This window comes from Megalobrama amblycephala, linkage group LG5 (genome assembly GCF_018812025.1).
Source record: "Megalobrama amblycephala isolate DHTTF-2021 linkage group LG5, ASM1881202v1, whole genome shotgun sequence".
In the NCBI taxonomy this organism is placed as follows: domain Eukaryota; kingdom Metazoa; phylum Chordata; class Actinopteri; order Cypriniformes; family Xenocyprididae; genus Megalobrama; species Megalobrama amblycephala.
Window position 1 is genome coordinate 22921530 of NC_063048.1, and position 26298 is coordinate 22947827.

Here is a 26298-nt window from a genome sequence, read left to right on the forward strand (position 1 = left end):
ATAAAAAAATAAATAAAAAAGTATGCGCATCAGATGGGGGAGTGGGAGATCTGCTTTGTTATTAGGTTCATTTGTAGATACACAAATAATAATAATAGACATGGCATAAGGACATTTTAAGCTTTTAATTAACTTATAACTCAATTACTCACTGATAACTTTAATTGTCGCCACCTACTGGCACATTGATATTTTATAGAAAAGGTCACTAAACAGTTAAGTGAACAACAGATTCGACCTTCTGTGAAGAATAAAAAATAATAAACAAGACTTTTCTGGTAACTATGTTGCTAAAAGCTTTCCTTTTAGCCTTACAATAAATGAGAATTAAAATAAAAGTCAGATGACTTTTCTATACACATTTAGCAGGGGAAAAAAACATTCAAGAAGCTCTAGCTCTTGTGCAGAATGTGCACGCGGCACGGTACCGATTCCCCTCGCGCCCGTTGAGTCCACTGCGCATGACATCACCGCCTTAAATACTCCCGTTGATTTTCCCCCTCTTCGTCGCCATCCTGAGACTGAAAGAGCAGTTTGAGGAGGAGACATAGCGGATTCGGTCGGGCTTTCTCAGTGATGTGTTTCTAGGAAGCAGAATCTCGTGGAAAAGCTAATTTCCTGATTTTATCAGACTCCGTATTTCGGTTGCGCTTGGAAAAACCGCAGAGTGATATTTGTGTTCGAGAAACTCGGTTCGAGAAAGAGGGAGGCGTGAAAGGAAAACTTTTTGTGCCAAGGTGAAGAAATCGAGGTTTGCTGTGAACGCGTCCGTATAAAGGCAAAAGTTCGGGATGTCTCTCTCGGTACCTCAGAACGGTGTGAAGGGGGATAATGAACCCGTCATCGAGCTTTTTGTGAAGGTAAGATTATAAGAAACTCCAATCATTGAAGTAAATATTAAAGGGACAGTGCACCCAAAATTCGCATTTTGCCATCATTTACTCACCCAAAATACTTTCTTTTGGGAACACTAACGAGATTTTAGGCAGAACGATAGCATTCGTCACCTTTATTTTTATTATTATGGGAAAAAAAGATGAGATAAAAGTGAATGGCGAGGCTGTCAGTCCCTCACGTTCAACCTACACCTCTCAAACTATCGGCTTCTGTTGTAATTTGAATCATATTATTTTTTTTAAATCATATTTCTGTTTGTTTGTTTTTTATCATCAACAATCTCCTAACCCCGTAATATATCCAAAACAATGTCAGAAAAATGATTCGGCCATTGTGTTTTACAGTAAGAGTGAATGATGACACTGTGCCCATGTGAATGTCATATGGGTGGAGGCGTTTTCTCAATATCACTCAATATTTGACCATGTGCGGTTTCTTTTATATTTATATGGTTATATGCGACAAAAATAAAGGGATAAGAGTTTTCTCTCTCAGCTAAATGCTCAAACCACGCGGGTTTGAGGAGAGGTTGCATGAGAAACCGACAACAATGTACATCTGCAGTTGCTAATCCCGACTGCAGGAAATCCGTCCGGTCCAGGATACAGAGTAACCCAGACTTGAATTAAACAGAGCCAAAAAAGCCCAAATGCTGTGCTAGAGTTCAAGATATTTCTGTGTAGAAGGGCATTGTGCTTGTATGTAAAACCCTTTGAATGGAAGACATGTAACCCGCCTTTCTTTATCTGCTGCAACATTGGTTTGCCTTCATAACAGTGTGTTTTATTTTAACTCCATACAAGAATTAGTCAGATCTGTTTAACGTAACCAGAGATGATGTTAGGATGCTTCTCAAGACTGAACCCTTCATTAGTTCCAATATAAACTGAAGTGAAAGAATCCAGTCCTCCTCTGGATCTCTGAGTAATCAAACAGGAATTATTTGAATTCCTCTCCATTGCTGGGAACCCTGCTGTCCTCTTTCTTTCCCTTGCTTTTCTCTTCTTTTTCTCTCCCTCCAAAGGCCTTCTGCCCGGCAGAGCGGGAAAACTCCTGAAACACTGAAAGGAGGGAGAGAAGGGAAGTGGAGGAGGGGAGTGAATTACAGAAAGAGGAGGGGGCTTCTAACGGTGGATGTTTGGGGTCTGATGTCTGTTTGGAAATGTGCGACACAAGCTCTCCTCTCTGAGTCGCATGGTTACTAAACTACTAGTGCGTTAAAGCTCTAAGGACTTTGGATCTCGAACTTGAAAACGCTGACCAGGCGTTTATGATTCCTGAGGCTTTAATTAAAGGATGCCTCTGCTGTATTAAATGGACTGTAATTAATAATTCAATGAACATTAGTGCAGTTTGTCATGTTAGAAGACACTTGTGTAGGTCAGCTCTTATCGGATGTTGTGAAGTGACCCTGCAAAACGTTAGAACAGACTCTTCTATATTATAAGTATAGGCTTTGTTTTCTAACAGATTTCCTATTGAAACATGACACAAATCCAAAAATCCCAAGTGAGACAAATCCAGAAGCCTATAAATGTTTAAAATCAACGTATTTCAGAATTTTTTTTTTTTTTTTTTTTAAATAATCACGTTTATTTAAACATGAAACAATATAAACAATAAGTGTGCTCCGATCAGGATTTTCGGGGCCGATTACTGGAAGCATATACGATCACCGATACCGATCACCAAAATAATGCTTTTCTAAACAACAGTGTATTTTAAGTATAAAAAATTTAAGCCACCAGAGTATTATTTATTGGCAAGCAACGTGTGCAACATATTCCATTCCCTCTCTTAGATGCGATTAGGAATGGCTTAGAGCTTTACAAATATAGAATTCCTGTGAAATAAATAATAAAAAACAGTCTTTATCAACAGAAAGTAATCATATGTAAGACAACACTGCATAGTCTTCACTGTAAAAATTAAATATAGATGAATCCTACTAAATCTACTTGAGCAGTGAGTTTTTTGTTTGTTGTTTTATCTGATTAACATTAAAGATGCTCTAAGTGATCCTGGGTGGAGTAAATTTCTGTTGACGTTCGAAGTGTTGTCAAACAAAACAGAGGCTAGCTAGTCCCTCCCTCCTCCTCCTCCTCCTCCCCCTCCCCTCCGTGCTTCCTGAAACAGTCATAAACGCGCATTTGAAATCATTCTTGTCGGTTATCGGCTGGAGCATGTTTATTATGTTTCATGGTCCAGGCTGCACCAGTTTGTTTTTATTGCCGTTTTTGGATCTTGTGGCGACTACAGAGACCGTGGTTTTTTTACAGTGTGTTCAGGGGACAGGCAGCTAGCGGATAGTGAGGAGATGTTTGCTGTATGTGACGACAAATGTTTTGGCCTAAAAACGCGTGACATCACTTAGAGCACCTTTAAAGTGGGGTATCACACACAGTTTCTGCCAATCTCATGTTAATCTTGAGTACCTATAGAGTAGTAGTGCATCCTTCATATCTCCAAAAAGTCTTTAGTTTTATCATATTTATAAAAGATAAATACGCTGTACCGAGTCTTTCCAAAAACAGCCGAGCGCCTGGAGGTGTATCGCGTGAGCGGAGCTAAAGAGTGACGAGCATGCGCAGCTTTTGTGTAGAGATCGGCTGCAAGCTATCCATGGTCAGCTAAACAAATGTATTTAAACACACACAATACACCATCGCATTATCCCTGGATAACTTTTGAATCACCTGGATAATTTATGAATTCACTAAGTTTGTGTTGTTTACATTATATGCACTTAGGCGCCTATTGCCAACAAAACAGAGATTTGAAGCAGTTTTACTCCCCACCTGCGGTTCTGACTCATGACCTGGGCAGCGTTTCCCAAAAGCATCGTAAGCTTAAGTTGATCGTAGCTCCATTGGTTTCAATGGAGCTACGATCAACTTAGGCTTACGATGGCTTTGGGAAATGCTGCCCAGGATCATTATCGCTGTGACCACTCCATCTTTCAGTTTCAAACAATCTGTAAATCCAGCGTGGAAGTGGTCCTTGTTAATGAAACCATAAGAGCCGAAAAAAAGACAGCGAAGTTTATGAGGATTTGAAAGAGTATTTGTGGCACAGAAGTACTCCATCATACGTCCAACTCGTGTTTTGAAACTTTGGCCATGTTTAGCATGAGAATCCAACTCTTTAACAGTGTGAATAAGTCAGAATGCATGAAATAGCATTATTTAATGACACAGATGGCAGCAGGAATATTAGGCTGCTGTCACTTTAAGACTGACTATTCCCCAACTGTTTATGTTCTCTTAAGACATAACCGACGGTGTTTAAGAGAATACTCACCAAGCCTAGCATTTTGACACATTTCTGTGTGTATTTAACCATTTAAGTCTGAGCCTGAAGATCAAAGTTCACTTTGCTTGTCTGTGTTCCACTCCGTCTCGCAGCACACATACAGTAGAAAACCGCTTGAGGAACAGTATCACTTTCTCCACTTAATGCAGTTTTAATAACTCATTTTATCATTGAACACATCCTGCAGTTTAGCAAAAGTAGACTGCATTTTACGACAATCACTGATCTAGCTGATTTGGCCGTTGAGTTTGGGCTTTTAGGGAGGAAAGAATGCGCACTGCTGTGAAGGAAAGTTTCTTGCCATCATTGCTGTAGGGTTGCTGTCATTGTAATGTCTCCGCTCTCTGCAAAGAGAGGCCTTTGCAGAGACCACTGATCAAACTATATAGAGCTATTATCGGCGCCCAATCAATCGGAACACCCTTATAAAACAATAGGCTATATGAGCCATGTATACAAGTAGCCGTGTGATATGGCTGTATATCAGCACGGCTGTGATTCGGCCGTAGGAACAAGGCTTCTGGATTTGTCTCACTTTGGATTTTTGGATTTGTCTCATGTTTCAAATCTGTTAGAAAACAAAGCCTATATTTAAAATACACAAGTCTGTTCTAACGTTTTGCAGTGTCACTTCACAACTTCCGATAAGAGCTGACCTATACAAGTGTCTTCTAACATGACAAACTGCACTAATGTTCATTAAATTATTAATTACAGTCCATTTAATACAGCAGAGGCATACTTTAATTAAAGGTTGCTTTGTTTACATATAAATCGCATATCTGAGGTCTAAACAACTATATTCTCGCCTAAAAAAAAAAAAAAACTCTTAAAACAACATTCTGTCATAAAATAACAGCAGTATCTATAAAAATATGGTGGGTTTGCTCGTCCACCATGACACTCGCTGTGAGAATGCTGACTGTAGAGTGATTCAAATGGTGAAAAGGTTACCGTGCAATACTGGAAGAATATCGCTCTCAGCCAATCAGATTCAAGAACCAGAAATAACTGTTGTATAAATATATAAATTTTTAAAATAATGCTTTACATTTTTTAAAATTAATATTTGTGTTTCTATAACACCATTAAAAATAATATATACAAGGTCATTCTCATTTCAGAGGATGAAATTTTTCATTTTTCTTTTAATTTCAAAAAATGAATTTTGTCAATGTTTAGGTGTACACTAACACACATGGACTAGAGTCACAACACCACAGTTTTTATTTCATGGGGTCTTTAATATAAATGTACCATATTTTTCTCTTCCTCGTGTCCTTTTAAGAGTATAGTTCAAGGTTTTGTTGTGATGTTTCATACTGTATTAAGTGCTTGATATTGTCTGATAAAATGATGTAATTCTCAGTGTTACTGTACTTATCTCATGTGATGCGATTTTTATGAATGGGGCAGTCAGGAAGTTATTGTCTGTAACTGCTGGTCATGTATTTAGACACAGCTTGAACACACAGCAGTGTTTCCCACTGCAATTCAGTGATCATGACATATGAAATCAGCATCCAAAATTAGCACATGAGCAGCAATAAAACAATTCTGCTGTTGTGGCTTTGATGTGGAACAGCATGAAGAGAGACCGCAGGTCAGCGTCTTTCAGCTCTGACAGAGTCTGCTTGTATCAGATGAGCTACAGTGACACTTACACTGTGTGTGTTTTGTTTCTATAGCGCCTGGGTAAAGAGAGTTTTATTTTATTTGCTTGAAAGTGCACACACACTGCAACAGATAGATAATGGTGACCTATTTCCCTCCCTTTCTGTCGTTTGTCTCTCTCATTCATAATTAACAGCATGTATGTAATGCATCTTTGTTCCACCTTTTCTTCCTGCACACCATCACAGCAGGACCATCCCTTTTGTTGCCATAGAAACCAGGCAAACCATGCCCCTGCAAGCAGCTGATAATGCAGTCATCTCCTTTCCTCCCTCCCTTTGTACAGCCGCATCTGCTGGTCATCTTTACCACGTGCATGTTCGGATTTTTGCTTTGATCACAGTTAAAGCACACTGCAGCATGTTTTAGTATACAAAGCATTTCAAAAGGGCTCTGAACACACTTCTTGTAGCTGAATCTAATCAGTTAGTCTTTCTTTTAGTTGTCTCTTTAAGTGTTCTCTAATGGATTTGAGATTTAGAGATCAGCCTCAGAGGTTTAATGGGATCAGTGTCTTTTAAATTGATGTGACTTCTCTAGAGTATGATGCAGCAGTAATGAAGATTTGCAGTTCTCGTGGTTATTGGATGTCAGACTTATTTTGGTTTTCCACTGAAACACTTCAACATCTAAAATCTACCTTGCATTACCTTTGCCATCACGTAACACTCATGCTAAGTTAATCTATAAAAACACTAAACATTTGGAAACACTGTCAAATGAGCAAATCTCAAAAGGAGTATATATATTTTTTAGAATGCATTCAAATATTATGCCAATTATGCTCAGATCAAGCAACTACTGATTTTCAGAGTCTGGTGATAAAATCCTTTAAAGGAGTCATATTTTGGGACCTGACTTTTGTAGAGACTTCGGCCCTATTTACACTAGTGAGTTTTCATTTTAAAATGCTTAACTTTTGCTACGGTTACACTAGTGTTGGTACTGAAATTTTAAAAATGTGACACTGAGCGTTGTTGAGCAGATTCATAAACACCTCTGATTGGCCATTGTGTTCACACGCTCCTCAGATATTTCTGTGATTGGATACAATGATCAACGCTTCAAAAACATGTTGTAAATAGACATCAATGATGCTCTTCACAGAGCGCTTGCACAGATACACATGGGAGCGTTTAAAATCGGGCATCTATCAGCGGACCATCCGCTGATAGACGCCTGCTTTCTCCCGCTTTCAAAAACGTTCAAAATGAAACGCTTCCATGTGCTTTCAAATGCTCCTGTGGGTTGATCATTGTAGCCAATCACAGACATATATGTTGAACCTGTGAACACAATGGCCAATCAGAGGTAATCCACTCAAAGTATCACATTTTTAAATTTCAGATACCGACTCGAATTCAGTACTTTTGACAACAGTAGGTTACAACTGGCGTCTACACTACTCAGGAGTTTTCGGCCCTTGAAAACAGAGTTTTTGAAACGCTGCAGACCCCTTTTTAGTTTGAAAACTCCGGGGTTGCATTTCAATGTAGACAAACCAAAACTGAGACTTTTGAAAACGAAGACGTGGCTGCCCACATTTGCTCCCTGATTGGGTCTTCTGAAGATGAAGCCCCTATCATATGACCATTATGTTACCAAAACACAACAAAAACAGACCAGCCTCGATGACCATGTAAATGATAACATGGAGATGGAACTGCTAGCTTTGCTGACTTTATTGTCCTTTTTAGCAGCCATTGTGCAGTTAAACTCTGCATTTTATAATACTGCTGCTGCCTACATGCACAAGAGACAAACTATTATTAGGGCAATCGGCAACTGTTTACACTTGTACGCCCATGCCCAGCGTGCATGAATGGTCATGAGACATGTGTTTTTGGTTGTGTACTGTAGTGTGGACAATGATCTTTTCTCAAATGCAGTGGAAATGCCAGTATAGACGAGAATCATTTTCATTTTAAAATGCCATGTTAAAACCAAAATGCACAGATGTGGACATGATCTTAAGCAACCATCAACAACACTCTGGAATTGTGATGCAGCAGTTTCATGGTTCATATTTTCTTAACAATATAGAGATCATTTATTATCTATCCAATTCTCTAACTCAGTGTGCACATGGAGTAGTTTGCTCTGCAAAATGAGCCAGATCACCATGTGACAGTGGTGATGTTTACTTTGCAGAAGGGCACCGTCACTCAGGTGCTTTACACAGTCCAGGTGCTGATGATGCAACCACAGTAACCCTTGCTCTGATTTGATTGGCTCTTTAGATTAATTATTGTTTAGGCTGAATGTGAAGTCAGGTGACTGTCTGTGGTTTGATTTTTGTTTAAGCTGATGTTAGCAATTGTTCACTGCGGACTGCAGAGTTATAGTTTAATCACTGCTTAAGAATTCAAGGCCATCGTTTGGCCTTACATTTATAGCTTTGTATGCATTTTTTAAGGAACAGTTGCTCCGTTGATGATAAACAGGATATGCTGAGTCTGACTCGAGTCTGAGTTGAAATGTTTCGTTTTATCATTTTTTATATTAATGAGGAGTTCATAGGCTCAGATCTACTGTGCTGTAGACAGTGACATAAAGAGTTTCGAGAAGGATTATGGCACAGCTCAGAGTGCCCTTTCATCTCTCAGAGCTTCCATTTTGAACCCAAACTAGTAGTCAGTCTTTTAAAGATTGTTAAATATGCAATTCAGTCTTTTATCAGCTGCCAAGATGGGAACTTGGATAAACACGGATATTTAAATACCCCAAAAGGTTGGTGAGAAAACGCCAGTGTGTCTGTTTACTGATTGGAAAAAGTTTGTGTGTTTTCGGGTGTTCTCACAATGATACAGGACTGTTAAAGCAGACAGACACGGACACATTCTCGGCCTTTATTACTCCAGTTGCACCAGAGTCAAATGCTTTCACTGCATGAGATCTGTCCTTACTGAAGGACAAAAGACATGCTCAAACTCTTTCACCCCCACTTTTCTCTCTCTCTTTTTGTCCTTTCGTCAGTCATGTTCACAGATGGCTCAAATCCGAACAGAAAGCTGCATTGCAGTCATCTCAGGATAGTGAGCCTTCATGATGAAGTTTCATCCTTTTGTTTGGAGCTCCATTGTGTCCTCTTGTATTGGTTCTGTGTGTGTGGGAATGTCTTTTATTTGTGAACCAATGAAAAGTTTGTCATGTCGGTCGCTCCTCCTTTATGGCAGCAGACAGAATGTGCGAGTCAGAGTACACTAGGAGGTTTGTGTTTAACAGATGATTGATGCAAAATATTTAGTTACTGGGAATACCCCAAAACTCAAATTAAACAAGGAAGTTAGTGGGTATATATTAAAAATCAAATATTTAATAATATAAAATCTTCATATGTTGTCCATTGTCCATGAGCCGAGACTCTTAACTCGGGTCACCCGAAGCACAACAGTGCTATATGTTGGCATGCTGCCCACAAGGCTATCAGTGCCAGGGCTGCACAGTTTAGGGAAGAAATCTAATTGTAGTTTTTCTGATTAAAAAGTGTGATATTTATTCATTTTTTTATTTTTATTTATTTATTTTTTTAAATTGGCTATCTCCTATCTGCTATTTTCCCGTGCTTAACTTTTGGCCATTTGTGTTTGTGGGGGAAACCACTAGTGAAGAATTTGGGCATGTTTTTAGATAGTGCTCTTAAATTTGACAAACAGATTAGTACGGTAGTCAAAACCTTTTTTTTTTTTTTTTTAGTCCTAGCTAAAGTAAAATCATTTCTTTATTTTAAAGGGTTAGTTCACCCAAAAATGAAATTTCTGTCATTAATTACCCTCATGTCGTTCCACACTCGTAAGACTTTTATTCATCTTTGGAACACAAATTAAGATATTTTTGATGATATTCAAGAGCTTTCTGACCTCCCTATTGACAGCAACGTCATAACCAATTTCAAGGCCTAGAAAGGTAGTAAAGACATTGTTAAAATAGTCCATTCGACTACAGTTGTTCAACCTTAATGTTATGAAGTGGCGAGAATACTTTTTGTGCGCAAAAACAAAACAAAAATAACGACTTTATTCAACAACAACTTCTCTTCCCTGTCATGCTCCTGCACTGTTTACATAGTAAACACAGTGCAGTGCTTCCAGCTTTTATGTCGGCTCAGTATTGGCCGACGATGTTCATGTGAGCACTACGACGTATGCGTGTGATGCTGATGCAGGAGCTGGCCAATAATGAGCCGGCATTCTGACATAGAAGCTGGAAGCGGTGCACTGCGCGTACAACGTAAACGGCGTAGAATGACAGGGAAGAGAAGAAGTTGTTGAATAAAGTTATTTTTGGTCAACACTTGTGTTAGTGTGTGACAGCCTTTTGCCGCCATATGTAACAGGCTTATGAGTGTGAGTTCAGTAGCATATGGAGCTTTGTCAGCTCTGCCTGGCTCTCTGATTTCCTCACAGCCCTTGAAGAGGATTGTGCGAAAGTGCCATTGCCATTATGACATTGCCACTGTACAAAGACACCTGTAACATTGCCAGCATTTGAATTTTATTTTAAATGTTAAATGTAGGCAAATTTGACCAAGTTCTTCTAGCAGGACTGATTTGACTGTGAATGTAGTCGTTTAGCCTGTAAGGTCATCTTGGTTTGTCTAGATTGTGGCGTTGATCTGCATGCGTTTAATCTTGTCAGATCTCACAGCTGATTGGCTCTCATCTCCTGAACAAAGCGATCTCCATGTTTTTGTTCATTTGAAAAACACTTGTTTATTCAGCTGGTGCAATACTGTGTAACCAGTGGTGTAGGTCAGATGAGACTCTGCATGTGACCGTGTGTGTGTGTGCGTGTGTGTGCACGTGCTGTTGGTGACCAATGACAGGCTGGGAGTGTGGCTGTGAGTCATCAGTCTGGGGTCTGCTTTTTTGTTAGGAGGAATGTTCTGGGAATGTTTGCACAAACTTAGTGGTGTGCGGGAGGCCTGTGTGGAATCTGGAACATGCAGAATTCAAATGTCATTAATTTTCTTTCTGTTGAATGTTCAGTTGTTTTCCTTATTATAAGTGTTTTGAAGTGCAACTGAGTTAATTTTTGAATAAATATATTTTAGATACCAATTCGAGTGTATTACATTCAGCTCCCTTACATGTTACACAGACAATTTTGACAGTTGAAAGCTGGATATACCTTTAGTGATTTTTCTTACAATAGTTTCATGTGAACAGAGTAGGTACATTTGTGTTTCACAATATATTGATTTAGAAAAAAGTATTACAAATTAAAACAAGTTTTCTATTTTAATATATTTTTAAAATGTAATTATCGCAAAGCTGAATTTTCAGCATCATTACTCCAGTACAGTGTTACTCCAGTACAGTGTTCTGATCTTTCATAAATCATTCTAATATGCTGATTTGGTGCTTGAGAAATATTTCTTATCAATTTTAAAAAAACGCTGATTAATAATTTTGTGAAAATGGTGATGATTTTTTTTTCCAGGATTCATTGAATAACAAGTTCGCCAGAAAGCGTGACCTTAGTAAAAAAAAACAACCTTAGTAATTACTAAAAGGGGTGGCTTTTAACATCCATAATACCATTCATATCAGTACATGAAATCATATATTTCCTTATTCGAACATCATTTGGACTTTCCCTCATTTGTTTCAATCTGTTTCTCTCAAATTGGAAATTCTTCTTTCTCTCTGTATGTCTTATTCTTTCTCTTTCTCCTTCCCTTTTCCCTCCTTCCTTATAAGGTAACACCGTGGTCAGATCGTGCACAGTGGCTGGAGAATGAGCACATTGTGATTGTGAAGAGTTTGGCTGGTTGAAGTTCTAAATTTAGACTGCTGGGCACTTCCCCTCAGCCCCACCTCCAGACACATACACACATTTCTGTCCTGTGGGAATCTCGCAGTGTGGCCTAACAAGGGAGGCTGAAATAGAGGGCAGGAGTGGGTGCTGTGCCATGAGCATGTGTCTGATTGTGTTGAGGTTTGTGTGCAGGTTTAGCAACATGCTAATATGCTATGTTATGACAACTGATTAGTGAGGACATTTTACTGCTCCTCACTAGTTAAAAAGGCTTATAAATTGGCCAAAACATGTTTTTATTTAAATCTAGTGTTTTGCACACGACTCTGTAATGGGTAGGTTAAGGGGTAAGGGTTGGGGTAGGCGATATGAAATCAATGGAAGTCAATGCAATGTCCTCACTAATATAGTGAAAGAGAGAGAGAGACTCCACCTTCATGTATTCAGATTGAGTTGTCCTCTGTGATGTATTTAGAGCTGTGCTGGAAGAGATGAGATCACTCATGGAGAGCGCAGATCAGATGGAGACGGTGACACGCTCACCAGTTACTGCACCATGACTCACTGTCTCCACTGGACGGCTGTAGCTGTGTGTGCTTCTCCTTTAGGGAGTTCACATCCTTCTCCTGTCCCTGATAGTGTTTCTTAATAAACTGTGCAACACTTCGCATCCACCTGCGAAAGAATGTGGCATAATGCAACTGAAAGCATATTAACAGTGAACATTGTGATAAGGTTTTTGGGTAATATAGGTGAAAAATTATATCTAGATACCTTTTAATGATACCTGAGAAATGGGATTTTAAAAAAGACTAGTATAATTTTTTTTTTTTCTATAATTCAGTAAGAATCAATTTAATCATAAGTGACAGTAAAGACATTTATATTGTTACACACAAATCTGTTTCAAATAAATGCTGTTCTTTTTAACATTTTATCCACAATATTACTTTTTCACTTTTTTAATCAAGTAAATTCAGCCTCGGAGAACATAATAGACTTTTTAAAAAAAAAAAAAAAATCCAGCTTTTCAACAGTAGTGTATATGTAGATATTTTTATTAAAAATATACATGTATAAATTATTTTGTATTTAATCAGAAAAAAAAAAACGTTTTACTACAAATCTGATATGCAGGGAGTTTAAACTTTTTTTTTTAAACTAAACATTGTCAAGGAATCAAACCTCAGCAGGAGAATGGAAAAAGAGTTGGGAAGTTTATAACAGAAAAGCAATAAATAGTCTTTTATTATCCATCTCTGATTGGTTTATTTGTTTTTTGTTTTGTTTTTTTACTATTTTTATTTATTTTTTATAAGCTTTCCGTTTTAGAGGTTTCTCTGTTGCCATATAAGGTACACAGCCTGTCTTTCACTTCCTCAGACTGCCATCTGTTTTTTCCCTCTTTTCTTTTGGATGCACCCAATGTGTTTTTAAGAGGTGTTGAACAAAAGGGCTCTGTTTGTGTTTGGAGAGTCATCCATATGGATCAGAGAGAGAGCGAGACATGAATGGAGAGATGTGTATAGAGGGCAACATCTATGAAAACAGTAATGCAAACACACTGCTGCTGTTCATTTTTGGCCATGGGCATCTTTCAAAGGTCAAATTTTGGACCCTTCCGGTTTTACGGGACAACACCAGTTCTGTTAAAAACTAGCAGATTAACGACATGCAGCACAGACATTCCCGTGTGTTGTGGAGCTGTAGTCATAGAATGTGTTTCACTGTAAGGGTGGATGAGTGAGCAGCTGTCTCAGAGGAAATGCTTGCCCTCAGCCGACGCTGCAAAACCTAAACAAAACCTTCTTACAACACCCCATGCCGGACATTTCTGGAATATATTCTGCTGCCCTCCCCACCATCCTCAGAGGCCTTACAGAAGGGGAGGTGAGAGAAAAGAGGAGTAAAAAAACAAAAAGGGGAGAAATGAAGACAGAATGGGGTTTAACACGTAAACAGGAGAGAATCCCAAATCCAAGTTTTTGAAAGCCCACCTGTTGCTCCTACTCTTTTGTTCATGCTTTTTGTCTTGTCTTGTTGCTTTATATTTGAAGATGTGTTGTAGTTAGTGAATAAGCTTATTTTATAAAGTTAGATTCAAAAGCACCTTGAGTTGTTTTATAACCCCTGAGTAATTAAATGTAGATGATTTTAAATAAAATTCTGCAGGTACATGAATGGATGATGTCCTTTTGAGAGCATTTCTCTCTGCATCCCTCATTAATGCCAACAATTGGCCTTCTTATTAGATCTCTGAGGAAAGACCGTTTGCTTTCTGTTGTGATGAATGGAGCAGATGAGTAGAGAACACACCCTGGGGAATCCACAGCTGTGGTGACCTGCAGGCCATTACTGGTACTACAACAAGAAAACTGATTGGACCAACACTAACCTCTGTTTGTGACCTCTGTGATAAACTCTTTCTGATTTTAGCAATTTATTTGACTTCCTTAAAATTTGAATGGTTTTGTCTTGACACAAACAGAGCCATAATGATCTCAAAGCCATAATGTTCTGATGTTTGCACTGCAGACAATAAATCACTTAAGAGTAATGATCGTCACAATCGTCATAGAGCAATCCTTTGATATTTTACCTGTGATATCTAGAGCACAGGAAGGCATATTTAAATATTTTAATCTTTTTATATATATATATATATTCATCATGAAAAAATTTATCATGGTTTCCACAAAAATATTAAGCAGCACAACTTAATGTTCTGTTTTAAACACTGATAATGTAAAAAAAAAAAAATTAAATAATATTACGATATTAAAAAATTAGGTTTAATATATACTTTTTATTAATTTATTTATCTATTAAATTAGATTAAAATTAAATATTTATGCACATTTAATTGTACATTTACTATAGCGAGTAGAAAAAATATATGTATAATATTAATTTTATGTGGTATTTCTAAAAGACAGCTGCCTTTTTAAATTTTAGGATTGGGTCCCTCACACGAGGATGATCATATTTGGGGGTCTGTTGCATTTAAAAAATGTAAAACCCCTGGTCTACAAATTTATATGCATTCAGGGTTTTATTTCAATCATAACTTCATTTCTGCTTAAGGTTTCAGACACACACAGCAGCACACAGCAAAGAAGCTTTGATTTTAATGTTTTTCTTCATAACCCAAATTTTTTTCTCTGTACTATTACAGTTCTTGACTGTGAGTTTGTGTAACAGGTTGTTTTGTGTAGTCTTTTGTCAGCACTGATAGACTGAACTCTACAGGACAGACACTACATCTGTGTGTCTCTATGGAAACCGTTGTCCTGTCCCTGTGAGACATACTCATCCTGTTCCCTCTTAAAGCATCTTTGATTGGGCAGAATCCAGGAATCGCTGAATAATTTTGAGCCATTGAATCTCTGACTCTTACTCCCCTCTCTGAAATAATGGCCCTTTTCTTTCCCAGAACGACACGTTATTTTGAGTATGTGAGATAATACATGTGAAAGGGGCACAAATTCAGTCTTTATCAGCATGTTTTAATGAACCCTGAGTCAACAGGAGAAGGACCTGCCACAACGAGCACTGAACAGAAGTAAAGCTTTTGTTCACCAGAGAGAGAGAGAGAAAGTGTATGAACAAGAGATGCCAGCAGGGTGTCTGGACGGGAGAGAGATGGAGGAAGAATGAAAGAGAGAGGGAACTCTCTAGAACAAAGTCTTCTGTTCTTTATTGGACTGTTGGATTCTTTTCAGCATGCAAAACCAGATAACAAGAGAGCGAACAACAATACACTGCTGAAGAAAAAGAGCTGATTCAGATATAGTGCTCTGTGAGGCTTATTGAAATGAGAATGTGCTAGAATCCAGAACAGACAATTTATGATTGTGTAATGCCTTCCTGAAATGCTACAGAATGGGATTTCATCCAATAAATGGTTTTGTTACTCCCTAGTGGTAGTGTCACAATACTGGAATTTCCAACTTCGATACCTTGAAAATATCGATATTCGATACCATGGGGAAAACTGCCATATATACAGCCATACAGATCATTTATTATCTCATAATTTTTTGATAATTTGGGTAATTTTGTTGTAATAGCTTATACAGAACAGGGAGACTTTATTTGAACCATTGAACTAAATTCACATTAAAAAAAGAAAATTCAGTAAGTAGTCAGTAATAAAGTAAGAAGAAACAAACAAATTGCAAGTTTTATCACAAATAAATACAATTGAATAAAGAGACAAATTAAATAAACATGGCTTTAAGTTTTTCAGGTGGGTCTAATAGTAGTATTCAGTAGTGGTTCAACGGATCACAAAACTCACGGTTCGGATCACATAACGGTTATGAAGTCACGGATCCGATCATTTTTCGGATCAGCACAAATAAATAAAAAATAATAAATTGGGGGGTAACTTAACTTTGCATTTATTACTTAGCCCACTTTAACTATTCCGATACCACAGCAGAAATTACTAGCCTAACTAACACATTATTAAAGGCAAGTGAACTATAAAAACTACTATAAAAAGAACAAATACTGTACACCAATTACAAGCATAGATAAATACAACATAAAGTTACAAATAAAGTATAAGGTCTAACTGTAGTATTAATTTTCATGTACAGAAATGTAATAATTAAATGTAAAATGACACTGTTCACTGTATAAATTTATTATAGATCAATCTTTGATAAAGCTGTGTATTGTTGTTTGATTTACATGACAGACAACAGCAGGTATTTATAGGTTGCTGTCACTTTAAGAGTAAGACTCCATGCACGCACACATCCGATAGATACACATCCGAATTGTCACCTTGTTCAATTAAGACATAACCGAATGTGTTTACGAGAATACTTGCCGAGAGGGGTATTTTGACTGACATAATGCATACGTGCCCATCCAAGTGCATTGAGGATGCGAAAGAGAAATCAATTTCGACATCGCGAGCTATCTAAAAAAACACTCTCTCTGTATGTTTGTGCGCGAGCCTTGTATGTATATGCGTCTGTGTGCGCACCGATAACAGCTGCGTGCGATACCAAATTAAATCCTCTTTTGCCTTTTCTAGCGCTGGAATGGTTTTATATCTATTTAATGTGTGAACTAGCAAGACAAAACACGTTCAAATGATAACCTTTTCACTCTATTGCGTTAAACTTGCATTTGATCTGTGAATCACATGCGTCCTGAACCGTGGGGCTTGGTCCGTACGGATCACAGATCAACAACGATCCGTTTCAGCTCCCACAACACCTGGTCGTGCTCTGCTTCATACTACAGTAACGTTAATAATTGCATCCATGTACGTGATTTCTTCCCGACTCAAATCCCGGTTCTTTTGCACCGTCCGTTGAGGTGGAGACCACATGTCCCAAGATTCTGACCTCTAGCGGACAAAATTATTACATATTGTACCTTTAACATGACAGAAAGAAGCAGGTTTATTAGGCTGCTGTGACTTTAAGAGCTTATGCATGTATCCAATATACTGTTAAACAGCATGCATTTTGTCTCAACTTTTTACGTTCCACAACTCACTTTATTTACTTGAATGCTCAGCAAGATGGGCATTTTGACATAATTGTGTATGTATTTGTCCGTTTAAGTGCAATAAGCCACGAAAAAGAAGTCAATTTGGTACTCCCAAGCTATTTGAGCGGCGACTTATATATATAGCACTATTCAACCTGAGCGAATGAGACGAGTGAGTGAGAGGAAGCAGGTATGTCAATTCGTCGTTGGAGAGAAGAGGGCAAGAACGCGCAGCTATAAGTGTTGATACTGCAGAAAAAGAGTATTGGAACCGTTTCAGATATTTCAGTATCAATACATGTCAAAATATCGACAAGACTACTCCCTAGGTCTGTTCCAAAATCTAGTTTGGTGACTACTGCCTAAATAAGGAGCTGCCTAACTGTAATAAACTCATACATAACTGATTAGTAACACTATATGAAATGCACAGGAAACTCGACTCAATTAATTTGAATATAGACATTATAGAAAAGCATAAATATATTTAGCACACAATTTTTATTTAAATATTTTTAGAAATCCTTTTGTTATTGAATAATTTATATCCTAGTTATATTTTTTGACTGAGCCATTGCAATGAATTGTAAGATTGCCTAGTCCACGAAGGATATACACTAATATCCAAAGTTTGGAGTCAGTGTAGGCTATATGTTAAATTAATACTTTTTTCAGCAAAAACACTTTAAATTGATCATAAGTGACAGAAAAACATTTATAATGTTACAAAAGATTTCAATTTCAAAGAAATACTGTTCTTTTGAACTTTGTTCAAAGAATCCTGAAAAAAGGATTTTTTTCAAATCACTGTTTCTTCTGTTTTACTTGTGCACCAAATCAGCATATTTATAATTTCTAAAGGATCATGTGAATGCTAAAAATTCAGCTTCACCATCAGAGGAATAAATTACATTTTAAAATGTGAATAGAAAACAGTTATTTTAAATTGTATTAATATTTTACAGTATTTATGGAATGGTTATTTTGGAATGTTTTGTTGAGCACCCTGATGCCTTAAAATGCTCCCTATAAGGCAGCTCAAGTGGTTTTCGTACCTGTCTCTCTCTCTCTCAGGTCAGGTCATTCTCACTGTCAGCTCAATGCATAATTAGCTGAATTGCTGAAGCACACTGGAACATCTCTATTCTCTGAGTCATACGCATCTTGTTTCTGGAGATTGGCGGAGGACAAATGAGAGACAGAAAGAAAACATGAAGTTCTGTTATGTGTTGGAGTTCACACGTAGTGTGGTATTCAGCCGAGAGATATGGAGGAGGAGGGTTGGCTCCTCTGGTGATATCTCCACTGTGGAATTCATGTCTTTCAAAAAAATGTTCACTCATACACATGCTATCTGAAGATTTGAGATCATGATTTATTGGCATGATAATAAATGCCAGTAAATACATTGCTAAAGAATTCATTAACATGCATAACCACTGTCATTTCTCTCATTAGAAAATAAAGAAATGCATAAAACATAATAGGACAGCCTCACATTAAAATCACATGAGCAGCCACTGTTATTGAACATTTTTACTCTCAGAATAAATGTATGCTGTATACATAGATGTGTATAGAGAGGTTTGTCTACACATGTTCAGAACTTTTAAGGTCTTAGGTTGGTCTCTTCAGTTTTAAAAGGGCACCATGTTAGTTTACAGTGATGTAGCTCTTGCTATACATTTTTTTTTTTTTTTTTTTTTTTTTTTTTTTATTCTGGAGATGGACAACATGTTTCAAGTCAGGGGGTTTGTGTGTTAGAAACCAGTTTAAAATGAGTCTTTCTGTCAAATAAATCTCAGTAACATAGAGCATACTGTTAAACAGTTAAAATATCTTTCTTGTTGCGGTTTAGTTGTTTTCTCTGGCTATAATCTGAAACGGGCTTGTACGATAATGACCCCGTTATTGCAAAATGTTCACTGCTGGAATTTTAGCTGATGTGGAGCAACTCATTGGAATGATGACAGTTTTAATGATTTGTTTCATATACATTTCTGAGGTCAGACTAACACATTTTCTTTCTCTTTCAGGCGGGCAGTGATGGAGAAAGTATCGGCAACTGTCCATTTTCTCAGCGTCTCTTCATGATCCTGTGGCTGAAGGGTGTGGTCTTCAATGTCACCACTGTGGACCTTAAGAGGTGTGTGTGTTTGTAGTTTGTAGACAGACATTTCCCCAAAAGTGACTTAAATCTGATTAAAACGTTTCATTGGGACATACAGCATTGTCTTCATTTGGAAAAACTATTTATAAAAAAAAAGTAAATAAATTAACAAAAGTGTGTAACGTGTGCGTGTTGTTGAGTCATATGTACAATGATCTGATAATTAACATTTTCATTCACAGTCTTAGAAATTCATAGTTGTCTGAGATGAGAAATTTGTAAAAAAAAATTATATATATTTTGAAAAAGTATATCACTGAGGAATTTAAGACATTAGTGTGATGGTGAGGCAGCAGAGACTCTATATTCTGCAAAACTGTGTGCCACTGATGATCTGTGATAACATTTTGAAACTTCATAACTTGTCTGAAAATGAGGTTAAGCCAGCTAATATTAGTTGTGAATTTAACCTGCTATTAGTATTATATAGTATCCACTGTGCTGCAGATATGTTAGTCCTAAATGCTTTAAATGAGGTTATATAGATTTTTACAGTCTGAATATTGCAAGGTTATTTTTCTTTCTTTCTTTCTTTCTTTCTTTCTTTCTTTCTTTCTTTCTTTCTTTCTTTCTTTCTTTCTTTCTTTCTTTCTTTCTTTCTTTCTTTCTTTTTTTTTCTTTCTTTCTTTCTTTCTTTCTTTCTTTCTTTTTCTTTCTTTCTTTCTTTCTTTCTTTCTTTCTTTCTTTCTTTCTTTCTTTCTTTCTTTCTTTCTTTCTTTCTTTTATTTTGTTTTTGAAATCTGTGACGTTGTAAGTAAAATCACATCTATCTATAATGACTTCCACACCTATAGTCTATTTCTCTCCCACTTTCTGTTCAGACTTTCTACATATCATCTTCAGTCTGTTTTATGAGGCTGTAACACAGAGACTGTTCAGATTAAAGTTTATGACCTTTGTGACCCGTCTTAGACTGAAAATCAACTGAAACTGACTATTGAGTCATCAGTTCTTTCTTTCTTTCTTTCTTTCTTTCTTTCTTTCTTTCTTTCTTTCTTTCTTTCTGCCTGCTTGTTTTCTCCTCTCTCTTGCCCTTTCCTTTGTGCCAACACAGGGATAGGGTGCTCCTTGTGCTCTTGCCAGAGGTGTGAGGTCATTTCCTGTTGTTGTAGTTGGTAGGATCAGAGTGTTCCTGCCTGCAAGGCCTCATGGGAAATATCCCCCCTCTGTTCCTGAACCCTCAAGTGTTTTCATATTTCACAGTGGATATCCGGCAACATCCTCATTTGGGAAAAACGATTAATGTAGAACATTTTTATTTGTTTTTGTAAATGCAAAAATATTTCTTTTAGGGGTAGGCTTTATATTTATTGCTACTGGTTTTATACAAAGCTAAGTTTATGTGTTGGGCTTTGAGTGCTCTGGAAAACCCCTGTATTGTGTGAACTGTATGCATCCCCCGAGAGTATCTTATCGCCTTGTATTCTAAACGTCCTTGGGCTCTGCCATGCTGACCTCCTGTTGTAGTTCAGTCATAAAACATTTCTACAGTTCCTATGGCTTTGGTCTTTCATCACATTTGTTTGAGCAAAGTTAAGTTTATAGACTGAACATTACTTGTTGAGATGAACTGAAAGGTCTCCGTGAAAATCAATCATTTCATCATTACAAGAATTCAACTAGACTGGAAAACTAGTTGTCTGTTACGTAATACAGTGCAAGAGAGCCGTTCTACGCCACACGAACATGTGTCTACCGTGTGTTAGAGGTTTTCATGTGTGCTTTCGGTAACTTACAATTACACAGATATGAGCTGCTCCTGTTAGTTTTCTTCTACGCACGATTCAAATGTTCCACTCTCCACCCGGATATAAAAGCTGCTGCCGGTTAATGGAGATTTGTGAATGTGAATGTAGCCATATTAATGTTGCACTTATGTTTTTCTTTTTTGTAGAAAACCAGCTGATCTGCAGAATCTGGCCCCAGGAACCCACCCTCCCTTCATCACCTTTAATGGTGAGGTCAAGACAGATGTCAACAAGATCGAAGAGTTCCTAGAGGACATCCTCTGCCCTCCAAAGTAGGCGAAAGAGTGTGTTTGTGTATTTAAGTGTCAGATGTCTGTCAACAACCAGTCAGAGGATTTATTTAAATGATACTTTTATGTGTGTATTTGTGCACTTAGGTACACTAAACTTGGTGCCAGGCACCCAGAATCCAACACTGCAGGGATGGATATATTTGCCAAGTTCTCTGCCTTCATCAAGAACTCCAAACCTGATGCTAATGAGGGTAACCAGACAGATTTCACACTCTCTCACATCTAAACAAACGACCAAATGTACATTGTTCAATGAAATAATCACACATTTGATAAGCTCAGTTTAACCACACAAATACTTTCTATTGCTCTAGTTTGAGAGATTAAACCTGGTTATGGTTGCCATGTCTCATGTTGTGTATGTAAACATGTTGTCTCTAGTTTAGATAACGCAGGGCTTGGATCCAGTGTCTCAATTTACATGCTTTAGTGCTGTAGGCAGGGCTACAATTTGATAGTTAGATCAACTTCCAGAGTAAACACTCTTAACATAAAACATGAGTTTTGTTCAAAGTAACAGCGACTGCTCTTTTATCAGAAGGTCTAGAACTTTTATCGGAATGATAAATACGGTAGGAATTTGCCTTGGTGCAATGTCACACAATCTCAAGACTCTTCGGCTCAATAACAATTTGGCAGTGACCCTGAACATAAACTAACTTCAAGAGTCTCCACCCTTGTGAAATGTTGACTGTGGGTGATAACAGCCTCTCTATTCCAGCTGAAGTCTGTCAACATAGTCTCAGTGTGACCAGACAGCACTGTCCACAGGAGGGGAAAATGCCTTAGCATTCTAGTATGCATTTGTTTGTCACTTTTGAAAGTGTAGAGCTCAACAAGTAACCTGTAACAGTGGCATGCTGATATTATGTGAAGTCTCAGGATCAGCTTTCACTGCAGTGTAATTATGCCCTTTTGTGGCAGCTATGCAGAAGTGCAACCAAACACTGCAATTCTGTTTTGGAACTTTCTCCCTCTAGAGGGCAGATTACTATTCTTTCTCTTTTTTCTTTCTTTTTTTTTTTGACCTCCCTTTTGTTGTAATCAGTTTTATTTCTAATTTTGTGAATTATGTTATTATATTATTTTTTATATTGTATTATATGTCAAATGTTTGGAAACATATATATTTTTAAGGTTTTTGAAAGAAGTCTCTCATTCTCACCAAGGCTACATTTATTTAATTAAAAATACAGTAAAAACAGTATTATTGCAAAATATGTTCAAATGGAAAAGTTATTTTTATTTGTAATAATATTTTAAAATGTAATTTATTCCTGTGATCAAAGCTAAATTTTCAGCATCATTACGCCAGTCTTCAGTGTCACATGATCCTTTAGAAATCATTCTAATATGATGATCTGATAGTCGTCTTCTTCTCCTTCTTCTTTCTTAAATATTTTTGTTTTATCTTTACAATTTGGAAAAGCAGACACTGATTAAAAAAGTGGCCGACTGTCTGCAAGGTGGAAATTAGAGTAAAAACTTTGTATACATGTGTGGCAAGCAGGGCGGGGTCGAGAGCCATGGGAACGGAGCGAGCATTATCTGTGCGCCACACCAGACGTGAGGTCCACCTGACAGAGGAGCCCTGGAATAATAAAAGGAGTGATGACGGTTACTTTCGTTTGTTGGTTGTTTATTTTATCAATAAAAGTTATGTTTAATGTTTGCTGGTTCCTTCTTGTAACCTCGTTACACTGGTGCCACCGGCCTCGCTCCGTTCCCACGGCTCTCTGCCCCATTTTCTCTTCTTTCCACAACATGCTACAAGTGAACTGCACTGTGGACCACCTGAGATGGTCAAAGTTTGGTGTGTTCACATACTTTTTGTTAACGGCAGATAAATAAAAACGGTATGAAAAAACCCCCAGTATCTTTAGCATTAACACACTGCACTTTTTTTTTTTTTTAAAGTTCTACCTAACTAACTCTTAATTGTTGTTGATGTATAGCATTGGAAAGGGGACTGCTGAAGACCTTGCAGAAGTTGGATGAGTACCTGTGCTCTCCTCTACCTGACGAGATCGACCACAACAGCATGGAGGAGGTGAAGGCCTCTGTGCGCAGGTTCTTAGACGGTGAAGAGATGACGCTGGCTGACTGCAACCTGCTGCCCAAACTCCACATCGTTAAGGTAAAGAGTCGAACAGGTCAACCTCTGCCTAACATTAAACAGAATTTTAGAATATACAGTACTGGGCAAAAGTCTTAGGCACGTTAGTATTTTCACCAAAAAAAAATATTTTAAGCCAGTTATTTATATCTTTTGCTGTGTTGTGTTAGTAGGAAACATCAGTTTACATTTCCAAACTTTCCTTTTGTAATAATCCACTGAGATTTTTGTATGCACAAGCAGTCTGACAACAGCCGGTGCTCCACACGGAGATCTGATCTCACCATCATCAAATCTATCTGGGATTACACAAAGAAGCAGAAAAAACTGAGACAGACTAAATCCAGAAGAACTGCAGCAACGTCTCCAATACGCTTGAAGAAACCTTCCTCCAATGCTACAGTACTGTGAAAAGTTTTAGGCACTAGTGTAAAATTGCTGTAAAGTGAGAATGCTTTCAAAAATAATGTCATAAATAAATTTCTTACAGACACACTACAGCAAAATATATAAATAACTGGCTTAATCCATTTTTTGGGGGTTAAAATACTAATGTGCCCAGTACTGTAGTTGGCCTTCAAATGATCTTTTAATATGATTGTTATGTTCTATAATATTGAGCAGAAAGATTTACCAGTTAATTTTCTCTCATTCGGTTTGCAGGTGGTGGCAAAGAAGTACAGAGGCTTTGAGATCCCTAAAGATATGACGGGCATCTGGAGATACCTGAACAATGCCTACAAGCGCGAGGAGTTCACCAACACATGCCCCAGCGACAAGGAGATCGAGATCGCCTACGCTGATGTAGCAAAACGGCTTGTCAAATAATGGCTCAAAATCCCCTCCACTTCCCTCCTTGCGCTGGGACTGTTTATTTTCCATCACACGAGAAAGAGAAAAAAACAAGCTATGGACTCCTTTTTTCCTTCTCTTTTTTATTTAGAGTAAATACCCAATGCATGATTTCTCGCTCATCCGTTAAAGCTCTTTAGGACACATCATACATTTTCGGTGCGTCCGAAAGGCTGTTATCACACTTTACTTTTTTTTTTTTTGTCCTAGTTTAAGTGTTAAAGCAGGAAATGCCAGATACTGTTAGTGTATTGATGGCTAGCAGCGTGTGAGTATGTGGCTCACGCATATCTATTCCTCTTACCCACACTATGTAGCAATAAGAGTGGGTTCACCAGCCTTTTGTTTTATGGATTTAAAATATGAAAAAACAATGCTTTTTCTAAGCTTGCAACGTGAACAGTTATGAAGCATTTTTTGTTTTGTTTGTATCTAAACGCATTTGAACAGTGTTGAAAGCTCCAGTGTTTATTTTCAGAGAGTTTTTAGAGAGCAGTGTAGCACTCTGAACACACAGAAGTCTCAAAAGACGCTTTACTAAAGTTTAAATGAAGTGCATGTTGACTTATGTTGATATCAAAGTTCGACACTCATATATGAAGTTCATATCATATACATTAGTCATCAGTTGTTTGCAGAAATGGCACCTTACATACCATGTAGTAAATTTGCAGCACCTGTGGCCTTTTGATGAAGGAAAGGCCTCTTTAACAGAGACTCTAGATACATGAAGAGATTCTATAGATCTGCCTTATTCACTCTAGATTCATTATTTAATGTTAAGAGTGCTGCATCATCATAACTGCATCCCATGGCACGAAACACATGAAGGGAAATGCCTGTGTAGCTCTAGAGGTAGAACTACATCACTTGCACTTCACACGAAGTGTCCTTAACAATTTGAATAGTAGCTAAATATTTTTGGGGGGTTCAATTATACAAGGGGCATCTCATTTAAATAAGGTGAATTGTTTTTAAGATGTGGTGCTATGAAGGATGACTAAATAGACAGAAAAATGGCTTTATAGTCTTGCCAGATTAGTCTACCAAGTTTGATTAAAGGCTCAGAGTAAAAAACTGCATTTTATGTTGATACAATGTTGAATGTAAACTTGATGTTTCTGATTTGGAGAAAGATAATAATGAAATTTATAAATGAACGAAATTTGTTGCCATATGTTTTTCCAGTTCTTCTCATCATAGAGAATTGTAAATACTGTTTTTGGTTTTCAGAGATTAACGTGCAACTTTTATACATTCATGGACTGAATGTAGCAGAATGATACAGACTTGTAATGACACCTCTAGCCTTATACATTTTCTCAAGGTAGCAAAAACAAAAATAAAAATTTGCATTAACTCAGATACAAAAGAGACAGGATAAGAGTAAATGGTTTAATTGAAACATATATCTGTTGTTGGCAGTTGATGCCCTGTGGGAACAAAAACAAGAAGGTTGTGTTGTAGGAGGCCCCATTTCCTTTTTCCACTCCTCTGCTTATGCCAGTCCATTAATGGAGTGGATGGTTGAGTGAAAATGTAGGGATTCTTTTTCCAGCCTGCCATCTTTTCACTTTGAGTTCATTACAGGAGATTGTTGGCACGTTATTAGAAAGTTGGATCAGGGCCACCTTTTTTAAATTCTGTTTTCAGCTTTGTGCATTTAAAGGAATCAGCAATGTGTTGTTTTTTTTATTATTTTGTTTTTGAGAGAGATGCTCCCTCCATACTATTTAGCCCATATCTCTGAGTAACTGAGTGTTAAAATGTTGCTCTCAGTAGATTTCTGATTGGGTCTGTGTGTGTGCGTGCAAGGAACAGGTTTGACATTAACTATAAAAACATTGCATGTTTGCCATATGCCATCGCACTCTCATTAAATAAACTGCTGGCAGCTATGACAAATTTGGAGTATGAATTATTTTAGTATATCACTTTCACAACAGATTTCTTTTACCCTTT

General features: G+C 37.4%; 1 protein-coding gene across 1 annotated transcript; it reads left to right on the plus strand.

Moving 5' to 3' along the window:
• Positions 1–448: 448 nt before the first annotated feature.
• clic4 (chloride intracellular channel 4) lies at positions 449–26241 on the plus strand. Its single transcript, XM_048191306.1, has 6 exons — positions 449–860; positions 19194–19303; positions 21222–21347; positions 21453–21559; positions 23324–23505; positions 24148–26241. Exons 1-6 carry the CDS (start codon positions 792–794, stop codon positions 24310–24312), a joined length of 759 nt encoding a protein of 252 aa, XP_048047263.1. The 5' UTR covers positions 449–791; the 3' UTR covers positions 24313–26241.
• The last annotated feature ends 57 nt before the right edge of the window (positions 26242–26298 follow it).

Bases quoted from the DNA above. Each gene is read 5' to 3' on its own strand.
- clic4 (XM_048191306.1), top strand. From the start codon at position 792: ATGTCTCTCTCGGTACCTCAGAACGGTGTGAAGGGGGATAATGAACCC. The intron at 19,304-21,221 runs GTGTGTGTGTTT...TCTTTTTTGTAG, and splicing joins ACCACTGTGGACCTTAAGAG to AAAACCAGCTGATCTGCAGA. The intron at 23,506-24,147 runs GTAAAGAGTCGA...TTCGGTTTGCAG, and splicing joins CCAAACTCCACATCGTTAAG to GTGGTGGCAAAGAAGTACAG.